This window comes from Pieris rapae, chromosome 9 (genome assembly GCF_905147795.1).
Source record: "Pieris rapae chromosome 9, ilPieRapa1.1, whole genome shotgun sequence".
Classification (NCBI taxonomy): domain Eukaryota; kingdom Metazoa; phylum Arthropoda; class Insecta; order Lepidoptera; family Pieridae; genus Pieris; species Pieris rapae.
Genome location: NC_059517.1, coordinates 1,446,911 through 1,464,160, shown reverse-complemented (window position 1 = coordinate 1,464,160; position 17,250 = coordinate 1,446,911). Strand labels below are relative to the sequence as shown.

Sequence of the window (17,250 nt, the reverse complement as noted above, 5' to 3'; positions counted from 1 at the left end):
AAATAGAGATTACCTACTTTTACCCTATTTATGTCGGGCATCTAAGCTACATAGAGATTAATGCAGTTCGTCTTAAATGCTAGTAAGCTAAATGCTGACATAGGTGCTTAGTAACAAGCGAGACACGATCCCTGGACTGCGGCCAAAATAAATGTCTAAGTGGATCGATATAGCAAACTTTTGACCATTTAAATAAAAAACAATAAAACCTCAAACGTTATAAATAAAAAAACGAACACAGATTCAAAAAAAATTCAAATTACGAACACGATTAGGGTACTGCGTATACTGAGTAGATAATCGCTTGCGGTATTGTTCAGTAGGGCGCATGCGTGATTGCGCGCGCTGCCACAGGGCCCGGCTGTCAGTGGACACTCCGCCGGCAAACTGGTCTTGAGGCACACGCGCGCCCTAGGTCCGCTACGCCAAGCAACGCCGGCCCTTCGCGGCCAGGAGCCCTCAGGAGCTCAATACCAACACCGAAACACCTGCGAGGGCAGAGCGGCGGCGTTCGCACAAGGGGTACGGCGGATCAAAGGTAAGGTTTTTATTACATCCCCGCTCAATAAGTCCCCTAACATATTGCAGTTGTTCAGGGGCCGCTGTGGTGCAGGGTGCGAATTTTTCTCTTTTAACGATTAATATATAACTATTTCTCAACGGATTTGAACAAGTTTTACTATAACTATTAGGTGTCTGTGTGATTTAAGAAATATACCTATGGTTTTAATAACAAAGTAATTTAAACTAATACGTAACCTCACCCACGGCTGCTCCCAAAAACTTGGGCAATAAACTTGAATAACTGAATCCTATCTGACAGAACTTCGAACATATTAAAATTATCGTTAATATATGGCAATATGGATTTACGGGCTGGTCGTTATTTTCACGTTATCAAACACTGCAAGGTTATTATCCCGCGTCATCGTCTGCGTTTAAAGGAAAGCTTATATATGTCGAATTTACAATGTAATAGTTCAGTAGTTTAGGCATTGATGTAACATTCACCATTGTACTTATAAAGATTTTTCTAGATGTATGAAATTCAATCCAAGATCCAAGATCAATAGTCCGATTTTTAACCAACAATGTTATTTTTTTAATACCTGACTATAGAGGAAAACGCTATTCGTTCTTAAATCTAAATAGATCCGAACCAATGTAATGTGAAGCGAAAATGAATTTCGTCAAATACATTATTGATGTTAGTATAATCTCGAATCGTCGACGGCCAATCCCTTTCCGAGCGACTTGATCCCTTGGCGTTGCCTAGAAATAAGGGGTCACTCTATATCTTCTACCGCATTTACCATGGGGAGTGTTCAGAGGAGTTGTACGGGTTAATACCCACAGCTGAGTTTCGGACGAATCGGACGTCGAAGTAGAATTCGAAATTCCACCCGTATCACCTCGACGTTCGTCGTTCCACAACTAAGCGTGTTTAAAGACACCACCAATATGTGGAACCAGCTGCTCAATGAACCGATCCAATTCGACTAAGGGTCCTTCAAGAAAAAAGTACCAATTATAAGGCCGAAAACGCACTCGCGAGCATTGTGAGTGGACACGGGCGGCGGTACTTAACGGATGACTCTTGTCCGTTTGCCCCCTGTTCGATACAAAAAAATATTTTATTACGTCTTTTCTATAAAAATATTGTTTACTTATCGCCTCCAACAATTTGCATTGAGATATGCCACTTTAAATTCTTTTTGAACTTCACAAAAGTGTTATTCGAAAGCACAGTTCGCAATCGACTATTGAAAAGTCGTCGTCTATTCAAGATTGCTATTGATCTCCGGCAAAACGTCGTATAAAAGCGCATCTTTTATTATTGGCATTAATGTGAATATTTAAATAAAAAAACCGTTTTGTTTTAATTATTACTGCCTATTTCTATGAAGTCCATACATTTAATTTCGATAAGTCCAATTAAACCGTTAAAGTTATTATTTTTGGAAACTATTTGCCTTTGATTAAGTAAAAGGAAGGATGAGTTTAAGACATTGTTCAAATAGTAATCATACTCAAAGTCGTTTGTTAAGATAACGGTTACTTAAGCTATATCGAAAGCTAATGCTTTTGCAATGTATCCTTAAATCAGCGTTTAAAATTTAATGCATTATTTCGTTGCGGAGTTTCATGCTTATATAGATACATCTGATTATAAATTTATCAACTGTTTGTTTCCTTTGGAGTAGCTACTCCTAAGCATTGGTGTTGAAGTGCACAGGCGCTAAATAAAGATTTAAGTTGGCGCCTGGTAGATAGTACCGGTGATCCCAGGGCTGGTGCGTTCCTTGCTAGACGAACAGATAGAGAATACGGCGAGGAAATACTGTATATTATTGTGTGTGTAGTAACGACTTTCAGTACAAAAGCATATGTGTATATAGCATGCGTAAAGCCATTGTGTTCATTAGTGATATAAATTATGATGTTATATAATATCGATATTAGCGATGCGTACAAATTATTTTAATATTGTGAAGTTGGTTAGTTTGTTCATTTGGAACATTCATTTCTGAAACTGGATAGCATTGAAAAAGCATTTTTTTGGATATTCATTTACCTAAGCTCATGTTACAACAGGAGGGTGAGTTTACTACATATATTAAGAGCTTTTTCGTCTTTGATACAACTATTCAAAGCCCTCGTTAAAAGTAAATTAATTAATAAAGCTTTTTATAAATGTGACGAAAACTTAAATGATCCTAAACCTTGGGATTGATTTGCTCCAGTTCAAACAATTTGTATTAAAAACCTGGCGATTGATAAGAGTGGCGGAAAGTTTCTTGCTAGTTCTTCTTGCCCGCCCTACGCTCTTGACTTGCGAACTGGTTGTAAATCTAATTTACAATTAATTTAATTTGTTTTTTTTGACGTTCATAAGTGTACTTGTTTACCTATTTGAATAAAGATATTTTGAGTTTGAGATGGGTTTAATGTGTGTAATTTTTGCGTAACTTTTAAGGTAACCAGTTATAAAGAATGTCGGGGAATGTCGCAACTCTGGATCTTACAATTAGTGCTACGCAGTGCTAAAGACAGCTGAAACATCATTGAAAGTTGAGAAAAAGCATCGCAAAAGAGCAGATAGATTAGATTAACAATGGAAATAGAGGACATTATTAAGAAAATAAGGCAATTGAAATGGTGCTTGACCGGATACATGAAGAGAGAAATACTTTTTCTATCTCGTGGTTGACATTCTGAAACAGACAAAGAAAAAGGATAAAAAAACAAGACAGAGAAAAAGATGGACAGGTTAATGAAAATAGGAGGCACAACTTGGACAAGAGCTAACATAAGAAAAGAATGGAACCGGATGGAAGAGATTTATGTGTTTAAGGACACGCTGATCACCGAAACCGGCACATCTGATGTATTAGATTAAGTGAGGATATATAACTTAAAGAAGTATTTATGTACTGGATGTCAGAAATAAAGGCTTGATGTTGAAATAAGCTAAACATAATTAAAGTATTGCTTTTTAAAAATTTCTGTTAAAATTAATATTTAGTGTGTGAAAAATTCTTTACGTAAAGTTAATTGCTAAGGCACTTCAGACGGCTAACGACTCAAGACCAAAAGCTTACTTTTACATATTTATAACCTTTTCGTTTAGAAACTTTAAAAAGCTATAATATATTGTGGACTCGTGTATATTTTTTACAGTGAAATAAAACATACTTACATTAATGACAGATTTCTTCAAATAGTCTAAATAAAGGAATCTCTGCAAAATACAGTTAAGTATCTACATGTAAAATAATCTATTACTTGTATAAGAGTTATAAGCATTTTTTGTAGCAGTCTTTATGGCATTGTTCAAGATGTGAACAAAAAACCTGAAAAATAATAAAAAAACTGATTTAATTATAAATTGGGGTTGAAAAGTGTTTAAGGGTCTCCTGAAATTATTGAATTAATTTCTCAAAGTTCAACGCTACTAAACTTATCTTTTCACACGCTAAGTAAACACGCCATATTTTCCAATGTTACGTTCGTAAAGATAATTTATTTTCACTTGAAATAAATATTTTTTATTAAACACATCTTGTGCATATTATCGTTAATTTCCACAATTGAATCAGATGTCAATCAACATTAATAACGTTTTTGTAAAAGGGAAAAACATTTGTTGAAAACAGAATCACAAAAACGATGCTTATTAAAACATTTCAACAGTAATTGTGCTGCGATTAACATTGATTGTTTGGCTGTTGAGTTGAGTTAAATAAAAATATTCGACACTTTATATTTCATAGCGAAGAGTCAATGTATATATTTAAATTTCGTTGCATGCAGAGATATTATACAATTGAATAACTAAATGAATAGGAGGTCAACTGGCGGTCTTTTCGCTTCCAAGCGATCTCTTCCAGCCAACCGATAGATTTATTTAGATACATTGATAATCTGTTGTCTACTAGAAACACTATGAAAATATCTTCATTTGTCAAGGGCGTAGAGCGGGCAAAAAGAACTGGCAAGAAACTCTCCGCCACTCTTTTTAAACGCTTAATTTAGTTAGGTTAGTTCGTTCTAGTTAAAACTATTTATAATATTCTGTCTTGAAATATGCTGGCCCGCAAGGAAGAAGAGGGTATCAAATAGCCACGTTTTCCTTGTATCTCAACCCTTTTGTATATCAATTTTTATTAGGCTTATAAAGCGCCACACTTATTCATATAAAAAAAACACCAAATTAAAGAGCATTTGGTCAACGTTTACACACGTCAAAACGGACCCAAAAACGAGTAATTTTCCTAATAAACAAATAGAAAAATCTAAGACACACATCAAGGATTGTAACGCGACTATTGTTCAAATAATCACTTGTAATTTTGTAAGACACGTTCAAATTAATATTATTGTTGTGGAAAATAAACAAAATATTAAAATCGTAATATTTTATGTTGTATGCATTTCACGAAGATATTCAAAATGTAAGTGAAACGAACTTTTATTCAAAATGCAATGCGGAATGCGGGTTGGTAAGTTCTGAATACGCTAATATTAAACTGTTATGCAGTTTCATTTTCCATTTAAGTATTTGTATAACTGAAGTTTTAATTAGGCCGTTAAGCATTTATACATTAAAATATAATTTATTTTACAACCAAGTAAACTACTCCTAAACGTGTTAAAACAGAATCGAGAGCAGTATTTTATATCTAATATTGAAAGATAGAGTAAAGGTAGAAGAAAGAAAAGACATGACAAAGTTTAGAAATGCCGTTACTTCTTCAGTAAAATACTGACTTGGAATGGGACAGGACACATTATAAGAGAAAACAAATATAAATGCTCGTAAAAGCGACAGAGTGCCCCCCTCGCTATGACAAAAGACAACGAGGAAGACAAATTAAAAGATGGGAGGATGATATAAGTAGAGCAGCTGGCCCTATGTGGCTAATGATAGACTGAGTGGAAGCTGTTAAATGAGGCCTAGGTTCAAGGACTAGGTGCCAAATAGAAATTAACCGGGTTGCCGGTTGCCTTGTCGCTTTAGTTAGTAGTTTTGTAACAATTCACATTTGTATGTACTAAGTATTTTACAGAAGTAAATGCAATTATTATCATTATACTAAAAGATAGTGGGTTTAAATCGTCATCAGTAATTTGATAATAGTCCTTTTAATGGACCAGCACTTCTTTAGGCTTTCTTGCCATTATATCAATTTACTTATTACCGAAATCTAATAAGTATTCAATAAACGAAATGTAATTAATGTCACACACACCGATCCAAATTCTTAAAGCGTGAAAACAAACATGTACATTATTAATTTAATTAAGACTGCCCGAGAATGTCCTTGTTTAAGGTTTATTGAGCAGTTATTGTATTAACGGCGTCACAACAATTTGTCTAAGATTTGGGCCCTCAGTTGATGCTGGAATTGTTTGGAGACCCCGTGGCTGAGAAATATCTACAGCTGTCCTACGCCATTTCCGTGATTACCCGCTAGTGGTACATAGTATGAGAGTTATGTAATAGACAGTACAATTAACATTTATATATTTTAGTTATTACATTTTAAGGTCAGTTTTTATATTAGATTTATGAAATAAATATGTATGTATACGTGACTAATATTGTCAATTTTGGGTTGTGTTTCTGAAAGCAAAATTACGCTACTTTTTTAATGTTGTTAGCACATATTAACATTTTTAAGCTTAATGATTTATATTATATTAGAATATGGTGAGAGGAAGGTACTACTTTTTCCGCCCTAAACGGAAAATTCTCGACCAGTGTAACAGAGAAACATAAAATAAACGCCCGAAATAACTTTGTTACTGCGTTTCAGGGTACGACGTCATTGTATCTGCAGCCGAAGGCTATAGATCTCCCTACAAGAAATTTATTTATATTACGTTAGTTTTGTATAAATACATGTTGTTTTATTTATTTTAATGAGCACGTAAACCTTTAAATAGGTTCGATTAGGGCGAACTACACTTATTGAGACGAGGTTAACAAATATAGGCAAGTATAAAGAAAATACAAAAATATTATATATACCAGGACTTTGTTTTAAATATGAATCAAGTATATGACCACCATCGGGACCTTAATGTAGGGGACGTCGTCATATTAATAAAAAAGACTGCTCACGAACATAGGCTCCAATATCTATTCTATATCAGGCTATTCTCTCTCCTTTACACCACGAGCCTAGTGAGAAGACTGAAAAGGACAAAACCATTTGAACTAGTGAATTAGTGTTAGTGTACATTAATATTTAGTGCTAAACAGTGAGGTATAAATAGAGCGCAAGAACAGATTGTCTTCTCTTTAATAGAGACTATAAGTAGTGTAATTGGACACTTCCGATAAAAATCCTTTTTTGTAAATTAGGTTACACTTAAATTACAAAAAAGGATGAGGAGTCTTACTGAAGATACATGTATATAAAAAAATATATCAGGATTGGTAAAAGTACAATGAGTATCTGATTCATTCTTTTATAAATCTAGGCTCTGAATCCTAAGACCAGGGAAGGGCTGGTGGTACGACTAGCTTATACAGTGAAAACATCATGAGAAACCCGAATGTTACCCCAAAATCGATGGCGTCGAGAGATTATCTTCCTATATAGATAAATTAAGTAAGGAAACAAATATAGCATAGTCTGTAGTCATGATCACGGGTTTGGGTCTTATGATTTAGATAAGAATTTTTGTATAAAAACATCTTATAAAGTAATAGTTCGCAATTTTGAAAATAAAATTTGATCTTAAAACTTTTTACTTTCTTTTATTATCGAATTGTATACTTACACCATAGTATCTTTTTGATATATTGTATTTAGTTTGTGTTAAACCGAGTCAGGTTACAACCGTTATAACAATGTATTTAAAATTAATAGCTTAGTATTTTCTCATTAGTTTGTTTTTATTGTCGTCGAAAGCCAAGACGATAAAATTTAAATATCCTCTTGTCTGTTGTCATTTTAACTGTGTAACGAGTTTTTAGTCTAAAAAATAAATATTAATCACTGCAGATAGAAAAAGATCGATCCAGGCGCTGCAGTGATTCGCCAGTCCCAAGGGCGCAGGCCCATTAAAAGCCTGAACTGTCTACGCAATTTACCTACTTTTTTACGGTACTTTCTTACGATTTGGAAGAGCAGATATTATTTTGTGAGATAAATAATGTATACGGTGTTAATGTATACATCGAACCTTTCATTGAGGATATTAGTTCTGCACCAATATATTGACATATTATGGGACTTTGCATTAAAATTAATAGACATGAATTAAGAACGTTTCTAGAATTTTGATTTTAGTCAAAATCAAAATCATCTATTCATGTGGGTAACAGGTGGGTAATGTATACTTATGAACGTCGAAAAAGAAATATGAAATTTTTCTAATTTTACATTTACTGCCAGTTCTCAAATCAAGGGCGTAGAACGGAGGAGAAGATTTGGCAATAAACTCTCCACCACTCTTTTTATTCGCCAAGTTCTGCAGCTCCTTACAAACTCCTTGTAAAAGAAAACTTTTACAAAACGTTTGTAAGGAGCTGCAACCATTACACCATGTTCCATATGACATCTTGAGTAATAAAGAATATTAAAATAAATTAAAAACGAAGATTTGTCCTGTATCAGCAGGAGGCATGGAATGAAATAGGAGCACGCACTTACATACTCATGGGAACAAGACACAAATACGTAGTAGAAACAACTAATATCACCGCATACACGAATTCAAGTACGACCAGTCACCACAACTAGCACCCGTTCAAGACTATGGTCAGGTTTACGCATGGTCAGGCATCGGCCTTCTCGCCAGAAATGTGGCACACCATTTTTGGCTGTTTCATTAGGTGATCTAAGCAACATGCCATCGGTTTTTGGATGGACGTTTCATTAATACTCGACATACCTCAAGACTGGTGTACAACCAGGGTTAGGACCTAATGTTTAAAATCGCTTTCTTTTACTGCTTTGAATAAACATTATACAAGAGGATGGCAACATAGGCTAGTTTATTTTATAGTGCCGTCCATTTTCTAACCTTGGCGCTAAGTAGCCCTTCAGATATAGCTTACAGTCCAAGCTAGGAGTGCGAAAAACGTAAATAACGAAGTCTTGGATTTGGCACCGCGCCAAAGAGGTCTCAACCTTTTGTTTTATAACGATGTTACTTTGGCTCGTGGTTTCACTTTCGCAGCAACTAATTTATTAAATTAATACCTAGTTTAAAGTATTTTTTCCATGCTAATATTACTTACAGCTCTTTTATGGAAGAGCTGGGAACACTTGAAGTTTTTAACTTAAAATGGTTCTTGCATTGTAACGCATGTGAACTTATTATGAATAAAAACATTATAATTTTTATTATTTAAATTTATTTTTATATAAATTATTTATGAACTAAATAAAATCACAGGAGATTTACACACTGAAGGCTTATCCGCTATACACGAATTGGTGCGCTCATTTTTTTATTATTGTGTCATAGTTTTAATTAATAGAAAATAAGAGATTCACATCTGATTCTAAGTTAATGAATAAAACAAATTAAGCTCTTTCAAATGATGTTGATCCCGATGCAATGGACTGCTGACGTCGCGGACCGCCTGATGCAGGCGCTCAGCTTGGGGATATTGAAGGAAGTTGTACAAATAAATAAATAAATAAATAAATAAATAAATAAATAAATAAATAAATAAATAAATAAATAAATAAATAAATAAATAAATAAATAAATAAATAAATAAATAAATAAATAAATAAATAAAAACCAACATGACCTTATGAACAATTGGCCAAAGCATTGACAGTATCATAGTGTACTTCATATAAATATCAATCTAAAAAAATTGACTAATGTAAAATAAAATTACAAAAAAACGGACTCCGTCCACGGTTTTTTTTTATAGAACAGGGGGCAAATGGGCAGGAGGCTCACCTGATGTTAAGTGATAGCGCCGCCCATGGACACTCATGGAAGCTCATTGTGTTCGAAATTGTGGCACTCCGTATAAATTCTAGCAAACTGCTGATAAACTATTTGTTTTATTAGAATAATAATTTAGTATTTATAGCTGATATAGCGAGTAGTAAATGTAAATTCAAAATCAATTTAACACTACTCTGTTGTTTATAAGTGTACTTGTAATAAAGGTATTTTGCGTATTTGAACAATTTGATCCACGTAGACGATTAGAGCAAATGCTGATGTATTGAATTTCGTCATACATTATACGTAGAATTCGAGAAGCATCAAACAAATCTCTTTAATGGGTTTATTCGAAATTGGATACTTACTCTGGCTATGCTTACTTTGATAAATTAAAACTTTTTTGGACAAATGGTAACAGTAGATTCTTCTGCCAAAACCTTTTTTTTTCTGTCATTATTCGATCTAATAGCCAAGCTGGTGATCAGCCTTCTGTGCCTGACACATGCCAACGACTTCTAAGCCATTTTCCTCACCATGTTTTTCGTTCAAGTGAGTGTTATAAATTCCATTATTGAACTGCCGGGGATCGAACCTACGACCTCAAGCATGACAGTCGCACGCTGACGCCATGGATAACACTGCTCAAAGCATGTTAAAACGTGGTACAATTCATTTTCGGCAAAAAAAATATTCAAAAAATGGTGGTTTCGAGTCACCTTTTCCTGTATCCGACCCTCCATCAGATAATATATAAATATGTAAATTATTATTCATTCATTTATATATATTATTAATATTTATACGATAGAATAAATATTAGAATACGAGTACTTTTGTAATGGTTTCCCATTATTTAAGCTTACATGTTGCAAATATAAAATGAAAACACAACATCGATCGATGCATACGGACCTTGACCCCCGATGCAGTAGTAATTAATGCAATTTGTACACTAGGGCACTATATCCTTGCATATCGTGTTGCTACATTATTCTCTTTGTTTGAATGAGCCGTAACCAATGTAACAGCGATTTATAGGACATTCAATTATATTCAATGGAGGATATATCTGTAGAACGTTGAGTGTAAATTATTTCAGCTACGACTCTGAGTATCAAATGTATAAATAATTATCGACAGTCTACCGTGCTACGGCGTAGAGCCTCTACGGCAGTTTTATCTTAATGAAATTTATTAATTTACCACTGAGAATGAAATTTGCACTTCCGCATTGCAAAATAAACATAGGCATATTAATCTAACAATTGACTGCGAGAAAGCTTTAGTAATTATGTTAAAAATAATATACAGTTCTCCTACATATATATAGCTATTTATAGCCCGTATGACAAGAGAATTAAAAAAAGTATTCTCACGCGCCTGTATATATTAAAATATATATTTACTGTAGCTACCTATATTCCTCATTATATATGTACTGTAAATCAATACCTCTATATTACTTGGAACCTTCTCCACCATTTAGATGTTTAGCCATAGAGTTGTCATCGCTTCTTCCATTAATATCCAGGGATTTATGTGTTTTTTTTATAATAAGAATAATTGTTAAGTCCTTATGTCTAGTTGCAGTATTTTAACTTAAGCATTCTTTTGTTTCTGTCTTATTATGTGATAACACTGTAGAAAGACGGATACGTACTGACCTGAATCACGTGTACGTGTCTCGTTCGTCGAAAACAGCGTGCCATGATATTATTATTAAAAATTGTTAGTAACAATTACATCATTTTTCTTCTGCATCGTAATTAGTTACTACTATAATAATTGCGACTCAATTAACGTGTCCAAACGTTAATTGAGAAGCTTTCATATTTCTGGTTATACATATTATTATTTATGCATTCCTTAGATTTTATTTTATTTTAGTTATAGTTAAATGTTATTTTGAGTTTCTTTTTGTTAATTAAATATGCACTTCTTGTACTTTACCCTCTATAGGTGTTTCTTTTTTTTATTGTTCCATATAAGGGTTGCCGGGAAGGAAACGCTTGTTAGCGATAAGTGAACCGCCCGTTGTCTAATAACTTACTTACTAGTTACCTACTTATTTTTCGTGTTTTTTTTAAATAAGGTTTTTTATGAGTACTATATTTTTGTATATTATGGTAATAAAGTGTAAATAAATATGAAATTAAAAATATTTTAAATTAACAATTGGGGGCTATAATCCTCATCAGTCAAATCAATTTATTAGAATAGGCACGTAAAGAAGAACCTCATGAAAAAACCAGCGTGTCATAGATAAGCCTATACACAATCATTTGCAAATGGAAGACTTAATGTTAAATCTTTGTTACAGAGATGGAAATCGTGCCTGAGGGGAAAAATTTTCGATTGGTAACAAAAGACGAGCTCCCAGCTGTGGCAGATATTTTAGTTCAGTATTTGCCTGAATCTCTTAAGGTAATAATGGTGAAAAAACAATGAAGTTTCAAAGATATTTAAATATCTTTTTATAATATTTTTTAATAATTAAATTTTAAGGTTAGTTATTAGATATATATTTTTAGTTTGTAATTGTATATAAATATTTATTAGATATAAAGTAATATGCAGAAAAGAACAGACTGTGATAGGATACTAAATATGTAATTTATATTCTTGATAGATAGCTTAGATACTTATTTATTGTTCAATAAACTCTATTTAAATATTATCACTCCATGTATTTGTATATCTATATTCACACTGTTTAATATGTGCTAATGATAATATAAATAAAAAAAAATCTGCGACAGAATTGCCATCTAAAGTTCTACTAAATGAATTCATCAACCAATAGCGTGTATATTTTTTCGATCTCTCTTTCTCACTCTCTCTCTCTATGTGGGTAAGTCTTTTTATAAGATTTTTTTCTATAACAGGGTACAAACAAGGCTCATCTTATGTTAAGTGATATCGCCCATGGACACTGATAATGGAAAAATTGCGCCACTGTCCTATTAAAAATGTTAGCAATATTAATTTTTAAATATCGAGACATCTACAAAAATTGACCCATTGAAATATTTGGTTTTAGTTTCATCAGACGATTCAAACATATCTAAACAATAAGGTTTGGGACTTCCACTTTTATGTGGCGAAAAATTGGCCAGAGGATCCGATTTGCTTACACTTTCCCGGCTGTACCAGTACGGTAAGTATTTATCTATTGAGACTTGAGACTTAATCTCTTACTACTACTATCATTATTAGAAAGTCCGGCATTCCAACCAAATTTGAACGTCATTTGAACTACATAATAGAATACTATACAAACCATGTTACTTAATATCACACCATTAATAAAGGTAGGCCGAAGCTCGAATTAAGGACCACCTGTATTTTAATGCCAAATCGTAATAAAATCAATTTCTTTTTATGGGTGAGCCTTATCACTAGGATGTGTAAATAATTTACCACCCATTTTCAGACCTAAATATAGGCAAGTTTTATAAAAATAGGCCATTTAGTAGAAGACAACACTCACACGAGAATGTCTTATAAATGGCAATTTTTTTCTTCTAAATTAAAAATGCAAACGTGTAAATGTTCATTTCATCCATTAATAAAAATATGAAATAGTTTGATCAATACCTATTTGTCATATATCCTATGCAGTGCTTGTGAAATACTCCGAAACTCCTAAAAGCTCCTAGAAGTGATCTTAAGGAACGGCACAGCTACGAATATTAAATTTTTAAGCTAGTACCAACATTGAAATTGTCCATTTGGACTCATTTCCACTGTGACATGAGTTTCGTAATAGGAATTCTGTGGACGACAGTAAAACGCACTAAACTAAAGTAAACAAAACATTATTGCGATAGATTTCTGAATAGCTTCATCGCTATTAAGTCATTTCAATGAATCACAACAAACAAATGAATGCAGAGTTTATAATAAAAACAGATTTATTAAAACCTAACTAGTGTCGCAGAGCTCTCGTTTCAGCTTGAGAAAACATCTTACATTTTTAATTCTGTTCCATACGAGCCTATTCATATTGCAGGAAGTAGGTCAAAGGTATGGATTATATTTTCACGTCAACGTAATTACTGTATTGAAAATATCATGTTACAACTGTTTGTAATATTAAAATATTATTGCTCAGATGTATATTAGTGTTTATTAGTAGGATTATATATCTTTGAAAGACAAGAAAATAATTTATTAAAAGATATTAACTTTGTAAGCTCTACCTTATCTATTTATTTCTTTATTAGAATTAGAATGTATACTAAAACTTTTATGAACATACATACACGAACAGCAAAATTAAATTTCGTATTTCTGCGATAAGCCTTCATTCAGTTCATTGTATTGTATTTGTGCATCGATGACAATTGCCGTTAGTAAAATCGGCGTGTAAAACTTATTTTTTTTTGAAGTTTCAATTAATCATCGATTTTATTACAGCCAAATAGCCACCCCTATGAAAGTGTAACGATATTCTGTCCATCGGAGCGTGCTGAACTGGTGGACTTGGTCACCAGCGAAGACATCTTACTGGACCTCACGAAACCCTTGTACCTGAACTTCACTCACGAAGCTATCGTGAATCGCTTCGAGAAACGATATGAGGCTCAAGATAAGATTACTGGAGATGTCTATGTCTGTGATAACCCTCCGACGGATTGTAATGAACAGTAAGTATTTAAAACAAACAATTTACAATTTATTTATGTTTGAAAGAACTTAACAAGCCTTAATTTCCATAGACTGCCACAGGACGTGGAGTTAGTTCGCCTTGAGCCAGAACACATGCAAGCAGTGCACGATCTCTACCCAGCGAGTGACATTGAATGCCGCGAAGTCTTCGAGAAGCTTGTCGCTGAATTACCCGCCTATGGAATCTTCGTCGAGGGACAATTGGCCGCTTGGATGGTCCAATCTTACTATGGTGCCATGTTCTCCATGCAGACACGCCCAGAGTTCCGCCGAAAAGGCTACGGAATCTACTTAGCTCGGCGTCTCACCAAAGAAGTAGCGGCTCGCGGCTACAAACCCTTCGTCGTGATTCGTCCGGAAAACGACGCCTCTCGCTCGCTCTACTCTAAGCTTGGCTTCGAGAAACGTTTCCGAACGGTCCGCGCCGTTTTACGTCCGCGCTAAACGTTAATATTGATAGCAGATTTTATTTTTTTAAGACTTTTGAATAAATAGCTTGCGATCTTTGATCGTTAGAAAATTTAGTAGTAGCTTTAAGATGTGGGCGACTGTTGCTGTCGCACTATCTCGTTTGGTTAGTACAACGAATTATTCATGTACGAAAGCAGTAGTCGCTCGTTGCGTTTTAGCGTGAGCCAAACGGCACTAGCATGTCAAAAACCAAAAAAACATTTTTTTTTAATTGATCGGCGTTCTGCGTTCTCAAAATTACCTAAGTACTGCCAGTTAAGACTTTTGAATTTTTGACATGTTAGGAACTCATATAGTTGAAGCTTATTCCCACTCGTTGATCGAGCGGTGCTACTTTATCTCATGGTAGTGATGGAAGATTTGGACCATTTATTGTGTGTGACTTACAATTTGCGATTGTATTGCGACTTCTATAATAAAAAGTACAATGTGACGACCGCTTACCGACAGAAACCATAGTAAAAATAAAGTGGGAACATTGCATAGTTTATAGTACTTGAAAGTTGGCTATGGATATAAAAAAATATATTTAAAAGTCGCAATACCACCTCATTACAGACTAGATTTAGGTAGGCATGAGAATTGTAGTAACCGTAACACTCGAGATGCACAATTGTTCCAATACATTAAAATATGCACCACCACATTGTTATTTTCAATATAATATTATAAAGCATTAATATCTCAGGGCTCGATAGATTTGTGACAAAGTGTAATCTGGATTTGGTAATCTGTGTCTATTTTGACTGTAGGGATCGATAGTTTTTGATAGAATTATAAATGGAAAGTAATAATTTATTTAAGTACCTATTGTATTTATTGCATTGCATTTATAAATGTTTAAATGTAGGACTTATATTATTTAATGACACGACAAAATGGAATTTTGTCGACTGAACTTTTTTTATTTATTTTGTAGCTTACCGCGATTTCTACAAACTAAAACTTTGTTACCTTATAATATAAATTATCAAAAATATTTGATACAAAATATAGATAGGTAGGGATTTTAATATGAAAAACCAACTTTTTTACTGTAGGCTTCATAAATTTTCTACGACATAAATTGCGAGATTAGACATATTAAATGTAAAACTGTTAGATTTATAATTGCAAATATAATTTAGAAATTTCGCTTGTTAAATGTATTCAATATTGGTATTTACCTACTAAGTTAACTTATTTTAAGCTTCTCTGATTTAAATGTATTAGAATCGGAAATGGTCTTGAAAGTGATGTGTTGAATGAGAAAAGATAGTTGTTACCTTATTAATCTAACATTATATTCCAACTTCCTAACACTAGAACACTGGCACAGCACTTCATTAAAGCTAAAAGCGAAAAATCAATGCTTTAACGAGCTAGATATTTGCTCAATTCCCAGAACTTCCATTGTATTTATTAATTTATTTGACGAAATATTAGCCATTTTCATTTTTGGCGGTAATTTATCGCGTCATTTTTAAAAGTTGCCAGGCGTAAATATATTATTGGTCTCGATTCGATTTTACTATGATATTTAATTATTATTATATTTAACACTAAATGCCTAAAACACGAAAAATGATATCTGTGTATCGTGTAACTATCATTTATAGATAATTATTGTAATTAACCTCCTTACTTATAAAAAAACGCGCCTTTGCTTACCTTACTGGTTTTGACGTTTGAGGTAATGTAATGTCACGGGCCTTTATAACATCCGTGTTTGTCAAATTTAATAACCCCAGTTCAGAGAAATTTCTCTAAGTAAGGGGGTAACATAATTAATGACTAGTTTTAAGTTATGTACCCATTACATTTATTCGCAGTCATCAACATGCAATCATGCTGAAGCTTATAAATTCCTACTCGCAGTTACATAGTAGGACAAATTTCTTCAAATAAATATTGTAGTATACCTTTTCTGAATTTTTTCTCTAGCTCTTCTCTAAAACAGAAATGCAAAGGACATATTTCCGTCCTTAACAGTTGATGTCTACGGAATAATGCATTAAAATGTTACGTTATACATTTTTCGCGCTACAGATGTAGTGTCGATGATAATAAATTGCATACCTTGCAAAGGTAATTCCAAAAATAAAGAAATTAACTTCAATCGTCTATGTTATTTCTATTACTACGCTATGTTTCAGAGTGAACTTCAGGGCAAGTTTAAGGGCAAGATCTATAAGGCGCACTTTGCTCAGACTTAAGTTTCGAATTAGTTTTACCATTACTGAAAATCCTCACGAGTAACTTTATAAAAAAATGCCATTATCCTGGATACTCGTTTCAAACAATGAAGAAATTTATTTTTCTACAATTCTAAAAAGCTCGATCACCACGACGAAAACAATATGCAATTGTTGTATCAAACAAAGGAATATATTATTAGTTTTCTTCTAGAATCTTTGCCAACTTGTGTCTTGTTTTAATTTTCCTATTAAGTATTTTAAGGTGCTACTGTTTCGACATCTTACCGATATACAGGTGTCCCAAAAGTGGACGTCAAGTCGAAATTTTCTCGTAATTATCAGAAAAATTCAAAAAAAAATTAAGACATGTATTTTTGAAGTTATGGAAATTTTCCTTTTATTCCAGAAAATGTACACCATGTGACAGTTTTTTCATTCCTGTTGTTACAAATATTTACTTTTTGCCAATTTTTTTTCTCTTACGTCATCCCGAATAGTG

The 17,250-nt window shown here is 33.3% G+C and overlaps 1 protein-coding gene across 1 annotated transcript; it reads left to right on the top strand.

Annotated features, from left to right (window-relative positions):
- Positions 1-386: 386 nt before the first annotated feature.
- LOC110992634 lies at positions 387-16,677 on the top strand. Its single transcript, XM_022258524.2, has 5 exons — positions 387-538; positions 11,753-11,856; positions 12,473-12,589; positions 13,852-14,081; positions 14,154-16,677. The coding sequence occupies exons 2-5, from the start codon at positions 11,755-11,757 to the stop codon at positions 14,545-14,547; spliced, it is 843 nt and encodes a 280-aa protein (XP_022114216.1). The 5' UTR covers positions 387-538; positions 11,753-11,754; the 3' UTR covers positions 14,548-16,677.
- Positions 16,678-17,250: the final 573 nt, after the last annotated feature.